Source organism: Bison bison, unplaced genomic scaffold (assembly GCF_000754665.1).
Source record: "Bison bison bison isolate TAMUID 2011002044 unplaced genomic scaffold, Bison_UMD1.0 scf7180017864500, whole genome shotgun sequence".
NCBI classification, from domain to species: Eukaryota; Metazoa; Chordata; class Mammalia; order Artiodactyla; family Bovidae; genus Bison; species Bison bison.
The window spans coordinates 6,399,729-6,407,889 of record NW_011495059.1 but is presented as its reverse complement, the minus strand read 5'-3'; the positions used below and the strand labels follow the sequence as shown (position 1 = coordinate 6,407,889).

General features: G+C 53.9%; 2 protein-coding genes across 4 annotated transcripts in view; one reads left to right on the top strand and one right to left on the bottom strand.

The window, feature by feature from the left end:
• BLCAP (bladder cancer associated protein) overlaps positions 1 to 8,161 on the bottom strand; it is a 10,735-nt gene that overhangs the window by 2,094 nt on the left and 480 nt on the right. Inside the window, exon 1 of one of the 2 annotated variants that reach the window (XM_010829181.1) lies at positions 4,967 to 8,155. The exons of the other annotated variant lie outside the window; for it this stretch is intronic. The gene's annotated coding sequence lies outside the window, so the exon portion shown is untranslated. Of the gene's footprint in view, positions 1 to 4,966; positions 8,156 to 8,161 lie in introns of those variants that run through there. 2 annotated transcript variants of the gene reach the window in all.
• NNAT (neuronatin) lies at positions 7 to 4,146 on the top strand. Of its 2 annotated transcripts, XM_010829178.1 has the most exons (3): positions 7 to 1,914; positions 2,823 to 2,903; positions 3,128 to 4,146. In XM_010829178.1, the coding sequence occupies exons 1-3, from the start codon at positions 1,648 to 1,650 to the stop codon at positions 3,218 to 3,220; spliced, it is 441 nt and encodes a 146-aa protein (XP_010827480.1). In that variant the 5' UTR covers positions 7 to 1,647; the 3' UTR covers positions 3,221 to 4,146. The 2 variants fall into 2 exon arrangements, with proteins under 2 accessions (XP_010827480.1, XP_010827481.1); XM_010829179.1 differs by lacking the exon at positions 2,823 to 2,903.

The window sequence follows — 8,161 nt, the reverse complement described above, 5'->3', positions numbered from 1 at the left end:
GAAAAATGGATCATGGTTAACAACACCAAATGTGAATGCCCTTTCCTCCCTGCCCTCCCATGGAAGTCTACTCCTCTTCAAGCCACCCTTTGAAGAAGCGTCCTGGGTATCTCCCCTTCTGGGGGGGTGGGGGGGAGCTCGGCCAGAGGGCTCTAGGCAGGTCCGGCACAGTGGACTGGCTTTGCCTGGGCCCTGCCCAGCAGAGATCATGTATCGCCTCCTGGGGCTGCGGCCCGTCCTCAAGGGGCCCAGACCTCACAATACCGCCCTGTGGTTGCCACCGGATGGCCATGGGCTCCGTGCTGTGCCCCCGCGGAATAAGAAAAGGATTCTGCCTGTAGTCTCTTTCACAGCAGGTGCTTGGTGTAAAGTAGCCGCGCACCGCAGGCGGCAGATTGCAGGCAATGGTTCCTCGCAATCTCTGCGAAGCTGCCGCAGCATCTCCGAATATTTTGCTTTAAGATGGCAGCCCAGAACGAGCTTGGCTCTTTCAAATAATCCAGTGTCATTCTGCCAAAATTTGCCAACTTCTTCGAAAGTCAAAATAGGAAAAAAAAAAAAAAAGAAAAAATCACCCTTCTGCTTCATTCAACATGACCACTTGCCCAAGTTCACTTACGCTCTCCATCTGCCGCCGGCACTGTATAGAACTTGCCCTCCATACGATTTTAATCAAAATTAATTGTCTATCCATATTGGGGCAAATGCCAGTTGGCGCCTGTGCCAGGCAGTCGCTGGAGAGAAGTGCGCTTGAGCGGTGGGCCACTGGTACGCCAGGGCCGCACTCGCAGATCGCAATCCGGTCTTCCTGCCGCGCCTGCTATCTGAACCGCAGCAGCCACGACCCTCCCGTGGCTGTACCAAAACCCCGCTCCGAACTCCAGGCGTCCAGCTTAACGGGTACAAAGAACCTCACGGGCTGAGGAAGACCTACCAGGGCCTGGGGGTAGGGGAGCAGAGGTTGAAATAACTCACCTAGCAGAAAACTATCCCAGAGCGCCTTCAGGCCACTACTTTGGAGAGCTCATCCCATCCCTTCCGCGCACACAAAGGCGCCATCCCGCCCACTTCCCATCCCACAAGGTAGACACCCGGTGACTATCGCTCTTCCACCTAGGGCTCAGTGTCCTGGCTCAGCTCCCTACAACTGCCACGGCTGCAGATTTAACAACCGTAAGAAGCGGGATGTGAGGAATCCCCGAAAGGTTCTGCGCGCAGGGACTCTTGCAGAGGACGTGGGCTTCTAACACATTGAGTATTAGAAAAAGAATACTGAGCAGGGGACTTGTGAAGTCAAGGCTTCTAGAAGGGGAACCTGTTTTTGCTCCGCGGGGCAGATGATCCCTCTCTAACTTAGGTCCCCTTGATTTTCCACCTGAGCCCAAAGGTGCGATATTGCGCAGCATCGGACACTGGGCTCGAATCTGCAGGCTTGGGGTCAGAGAGAGGGGTTCTGCTACCAAGAAGTGCGCGCCTCTACTTTCACCCTATGCGCTAACTCAGAGTTACATTTCCCCTCCATTTTAAATTAAAATTCAAAGAGCGGGCACAGCGGAATCTTCTGGAAAGGGGCGAAGATGAACTCAGGAGGCGGGGGTCGATGTGGAAAGAGCAGATGGATTATTTTTTTTTTTCCTCTTCTGACGAATGAGGAGCGCCCCCAGCTACCCCTCCTCACGGACCCCCCGCCCAAGCGCGCATGCGCACTTGGGCAGCGGGCAGATACTTAAGGCGCGGCCACCGCGGCTGCAGCAGTGCGCCCAACAGCGGACTCCGAGAGGCCAGCGGACCTCGGAACCGGCAGCACTCGCTCTCAACCACCCACCCACCAGTCTCGGAACCATGTCGGCAGTGGCTGCAGCGTCGGCTGAATTGCTCATCATCGGCTGGTACATTTTCCGCGTGCTGCTGCAGGTAAGCATGCTCGGGTTCTGGGTGGGAGAGGGTCCCGATGCGCGTCCCCAGAACCGGCAAGCCGCGTTGCAGTTGCCGCATCCCAACCCGTCCTGCCCCAATTGCCGCGATCCTTGCCCGCCCAAGTGCCGCGGGCGGCACTGCACACGCCCCCGCCCGTTCCCTGCGCCCTCCTCCTTGCGTAGACCCTTCCCAGTGCGCCCGCTCGGGAACAAAGAGTTGGGGCGCGGCGGGCGCCTGCCGCTGATGATCGCCGAGGCTCTTAGCGACCAACGTGGTAAGAAAATCCCGCTACACCAGATTCGACCCCAGGAGGGAGGCGGGGCACTTCTGTTTTGCGAAGAGAGACTTTACCGCTCACAAAGTGAAATTTTTCTGCCTTAAAAAAATTGCGCATTGCGGAAAAATTTTCCTTTAGAAAATACAGCACTTGCGGGGGTGGGACAAAAAATAAGTTAGAAAAAGGCATTTCTCGGGAAAAAACCCAGCACTTTGCAAAAGCCACGAATACAACAAATCAGAAAAATTCGCGGGAAAAAATGAATTAGAGAAATCGCGCATTGCAGGAAGAATCAGACAAAAGCACTTGGAAGAAAAAAATAATTAGATAAAAAACGCACTGCAGAAAAAAATTAGACAAAGGAGCTAACAGAAATTATGAATCAATAAAAGCGCTTTGAAGAAAGCAATTAGAGGAAAAGGTTCTTTTCAGGAAAAATAGGGGAAAAGTGCTTCCGAAAAAGGACAGTTCGCTTTATTTAAAAATAGTGAAATTGCTTTGTGTAAAAAGAAATAAATTAGAAGAAAGCGCTTTGTCCATAAAATCATCTACCCTAAAAGCACCCCTTGTTGGAAGAATTCCCTGCTAAAGGAATCCTTTGCCAAAGGAATCGCATATTTCCTTCAAGGTGTTCCTGGAATGCTGCATTTACTGGGTAGGATTCGCTTTTCGAAATCCTCCAGGGACACAGCCCATTGCGAGAAGTGAGGTATACCTAAGTTGTGGGTCCAATCAGCTTGCGGCCATGCAGCCTTCAGCACAGTTGGAAAAGCTCCAGCTGCCCTGACTCGTGGACAAGCTGCGCCCGCACCCGCCTCTCCTCATTGGACAGGCGGGCGGGGCAGGGGGCGGGCGAGGGCGGGCCCGGCAGCGCTGCAGACATTGCGGGTGCCCGCCTCTAAGGGCAGGTCCTGGGTCTCTCACTCGCCACAGGTGTTCAGGTACTCCCTGCAGAAGCTGGCATACACGGTGTCGAGAACCGGACGGCACGTGCTGGGAGAGCGCCGCCAGCGGGCCCCCAACTGAGGCCCCAGCCCCCTCCCCTGGGCGGCCGTGTCACCAGGTGCTCCTGTGCCATTCCACCAGCATGGGAGCCAGCGCCGCGCAGGAATGGGGCGTCCCCTGTGCCCTCTCGCCAGAGGAGCACTTGCCAAGGTCAGTGAGGGGCTGGTAGGCCCCTGGAGAAGCAGCACCGACAATGACGACAACAAGAGATCCCTTCCCCACCCCTTTGCACCCCTCCCACTGCGGGTGGCCTAGAGGGAGGAACGGGGCTTAGGGGGAGCAGACTCCTGAGATCTGGGCACAGGCAACGCATTCAGATCTGGACCAAGTCGGGACAGCACCATCCCAGCCCCGCAGCCATGGCCATGCCAGCAGGCCGCACCACAGAGATCCAGACAACTACACCAGCCAGCAGAATGGACATTCCAACATCACCAGCCGAAGCCCTGAATCTCGGTGCAGCAGATGAGCGACAACTATGTGCCTGTGTGGCAGGACTGGAGGGCAGAGGGTGAGGGGAGAGGGTTAAGAAGCAGAGCAGGGCCCTCACTGTCCTTTGCCTACGGCATGTGCATTCCAGCCTTGCTGCCTTTGCTCCCTCGATTCCCCTTTCTCCCTCACTGCCACCCCAAAGAAATGTGTCACTCAATTTGGACCTACTGAGCACGAAAACGAATCCCATCTTTATCAAAACACCTTCTCCAAGCCCCCAGCCCCTCACTGATCTTGAATCCCCCAGGTCTCATGCAATTGTGGTCAATATTGTGGTAATTGCTAATTGTAATTGCTAATTGTAATGATTGAATAAGTGTGCATTAGTTGTGTCTCCCCGGCTAGATTGTAAGCTCCTGGAGGACAGGGACCGCCTCTACTAAAAATAAAAAAGTACCTCCCCTGTCTCGCACAGTGTCCCAGGACCCTGCGGGGCAGTGGAGGCGCACCAAAAATTTTGTCTCCTGTCACTTCTTGTGGCTTCAACACATACTTCTAAGATACTTCTAAGACTGGTCTGGGTGGGCACACTACTTGGGGTGGGGGAGGCAACAAAATGGGAATAAACCTTCACACACCCAGTTTCATCTCAACACTGTCCTAAGAAAAAGGACCTCACCCCCCACCACCCACAGGAAAAAGGGGAACCATCTTCACTTGTGGTCTCGAAATAAGGGACCACTTATCCCTCCCCAAAGGGGTGGGCTTCACTCATCCTGGGATAGGGGTCTTGGCAAAGATGAGGGGGGAAAAGATGGGAGAGGGGGAAAGGTGGGAGGGGGGAAACATGTGAGGAAGGGAAGGGTAGAAGGAGGGGGAAAGGGGGGGAAGTGGGAGGAGGGAAAGGAGGAGGAGTGGAAAGGTGGGAGGAGCCCTACATCCCTGAGGGTACTAGGGACCAAGAGGGTAATCAGGAATTGAGAACACAAAGTCTTGGGGATCCATCTAGGATCCCCAAGGAAATAAGCATGGGGTACACAGGTTTGGACACTACTGGTGTTCTGTCGTTAGTCAGGTCTGACTCTGCGACTCCATGGACTGCAGCGCGCCACGCTTCCCTGGGATAAAAGGTGTGGTGTGGCCCTCCCCTGCCCAGCTCACCCCTTCAGGCCCTATAACCTCTACCAGGACCACGACATGGGCATCCTGCCAGGCCGGCCTAGTCCCCCAGGGCCTCCTCCCCAACCCTCAGGAACCTCTCTCCAGCTCACTTTCCCCATCACTGGGTTCTCGGCTTCTCCCACCCATAGCCTCCATATTCTTAAGGGTGCTTACCAGGTCCCCGACCCTGGGCTCTCCCCTGCCATCATGCCAGGGTGGGTAGGTGGGCTGGCTGCTCAGCTCCTGACTTCTCTCTCCCACTCCTCAGTGAGTCAGGGCTTCTTTTACGTGGGGTCAGCTGACTGCCCCACCAAGTGGCCCTGCCGCCTGTTCAGCCTCGTCTGTGGCTTTATATGTTCCTGTCACCACACACCTGTTCCCGGGTCAATATCCAGGGAGTGAGTTGGAGGGCCATAAATCTTTCTGCCACTTCCTTAAATCCCTTAGTCACAGCTGTCGCAAACACTTCTGGAGCACAAAGGACCTCAATCCCTTGAGCCTCATGTTGCCCGCCCCTAATCCAGGCCCTAGCATTTCTCAGGCCAACCACCAGCACCTTCAGAGGCACCTATAACTTGAGTTCAAGGTCAGAAAACTAAGGGGGTGGAGGGTGCAGACCTCAATTCAGATAGTGGCCTTGCCTTGGTCAGCCCAGGGAACCTGGTCAGGTCACTCCTAGTCCTCCCTTTAGTTCCCCTCTGTGAAAGGACTGCTAAGATCCCAGGGAACCCCAACCTGCTAGAAACATTTGGCCATCATAGAAACATTCGGCCATCAAAGTGGCAATCAGGACTCAACGGGACTGGGGATGTGCAATCTGAGGCTTGGGGTGGGGATGTAGGATCCAAGGCTCGGGCTGGGTGGTTCCAGTCCTTACCACAGCCTGAAGGCGGGGCAGATCTCCTCATGCCCCAGGGTGACTCAGCAGCGGGCAATGTCCACACCTCCCTTCTGAAGCCCATATCTTGGCAAGCCTCAAGACTGGGAGTATTCGTGGTTTTCCACACTAAACTGGGAGACCCGTGAACATATTCCAACACCTGTTCTCAATGAAGGGTGCCCCTCCTCGCAGAGCCTTCAAGGGGTGTGCCCCATGGCCCCAATGCCCCAGATGCTCTAGTCTTGGCCCAGGTATAAGGCAGCCGGGCTTAGGGAGACGAGATGAGGCAGCATGGAAGTGTCTGGATGCTCTTGACACAGTAGGCCCCCCTTTAAAAAGGCAGGAGGCTGCTGGCAGCCCCAGGGCTTCCCAGATGATCCTGGCGAAGCCCCACTGCAGGGCTTCCTCCATCCATCCATCGGCAGGACTCTGAGTGCGGCATGATGAGATGACAGACTCCCCGGCCAGGGCTGCCCTGGTGGGCTGCACTCACACAGGTGGCTTAAATGCGCAATGTCCACTCCCCCCGCCCTTCTGCCCCGCATCAAGCCCTCATGTTATGGGAGGAAACACAGTCCACTGGAGGAGACGGAAGGAATATGTTCACTTTCTACTCCTGTGCAGTGCTTAGAGTCTGGTCCAAACCTAACTTGTTTATACAATTTTTTTTCCAGAAGCAATACCATTAAAACATTTTATTCTGATAGAGAACAATGGGAGGAGTTAAAAATGACTACAATTTTGTTGCAAAGCCCTTAGTCCACAGCACCCCCCTTTCCTTAAATTTTCTTTACCACCCCCGCTTTGCCCCCACGAGACCAAGGATAGAGCAGATGAGTTATGAAGGAACTGGAATGGCTGAGTGGGACTCCAACAGCAGGCAAGGCTCTTGGGACGAATGCCCCCAGAGGATGTTAGTCTCTTAGCCTAACCAGCTTCAGTTAAACCCCAGAGGGGTTTAGGTACCCTGACCGTTAAGAGGTATGGGGTGCTATGTGACACCATTACCTCTCCCTGTGGAACATTTGGATTGCGATGGAAGGACAGGTTTCTTGAGCTTCAGCTGCAGGACAGCAACAGCTTATTACGCGTGGGTTGGAAGTGTGAGCAGGTGTGCTGTAAGCCATTTGCTAGACAACTATTCTCAAACTTGTACCTACTCAGGAGCCAGCACCCTAAAGTGAGATTCTAAATTTGCAGTTACTTTCACTCCCAGAGATTTAAACGTGCACACACATACAAAACATTAGTCTCACAACAGTCTTTTTCCCTGGTGACCTCTGATTTCCTCTATAAGCCCCAGAGACATGCCACCATCTTCTCTGGTTATGGTCCTGCTCAACCTCCCTTCTCCCTTTCCCACGGGGCCCATTCCCCAGCAGGATCCAGATTCCAGAGCATTCCCAGAACAGGAAGTCAGAGAGGCAAGCAACACAGGGTCCTTGGTATATCTCACAGTGACAGGCTTGAAATGGAATGCATATGCTTCGAAGATAAGAGAACAACAACAGAAAAACACAACCAAACCCAGGCTTCAAGATTCCTCTTTGAAACAACAGATTACAGACAAAAGGTTAAACTGTTATTCGCAGAAATTCTACCAAGACCTGTTTTAGTTTTACACAAGTGATCTGGTCACTGGAAACCGACCAGGGCTCCGCAATCTTTCAACAGCTTTGGTTGACATTAATTAGTCTCTGATTTCAAACAAACAAATAAACAAAATCTAACACTTGGCATTAGCACTTAAGCTGGAACTTTTTTGGGGGGTGGGGGAGGTTCTGGCTTTGGTGTTGCCGTCCAGAAGGCTGAGGGGATGGTGGTACCATGTCAGGCAAGGCAAAGAGAAGTGGTCCCCAAGACACCAGTTCCCTGTAAGGGATAAAACACGATCCATACCTATAAACAGAAAGACCATTTCTTTCCTAAGATAGACCCCAGTGTGCCCCAACATTTAGCGTTGCAAAGGGACATGCAGGCCTGGAAGGAAATTAAAGAAGCTGTGGAAGAGGGAAGGAAAAATCAACTGTCCCCCATCCCCCATTCTTTCCAGGCCATTAGTGTGCCAGGCATTTCATTCCTTCAGCTGCCTTTGAGAGCCACTCCCCATGTACATTGTAGGAAAGGGAACGGGTGTCTAGACTTGGTGTAAAATTAGAGAGACGAAGAACCACCCGCGCCCCAAAGCAGAGCGTCAACCTATCACCCCAGACACCACGGCGGGGACCCGGGGAGGGAGACCCTTTTCTCTCCCCTTTCCCCCACGCCCCTTCTGATTTTAGAAAAAAGAGGAGGAAAAAGCAACTGAAGTGGCGGGGACAGAGTGACAGATCTCTCACAAGCTGGGCCCCCTGCCACGGGTCCCAGGGGCTGAAGACACGGTGGTCGCACCCCCAGCCCCGCGCTCCCCGGTTCTGCCTGCCCCTTCCCGGGAGCTGACAGGCGAGCGCTGACCTTGGAGGCCAGAACGAGAACCCAGGAGGCCCGGG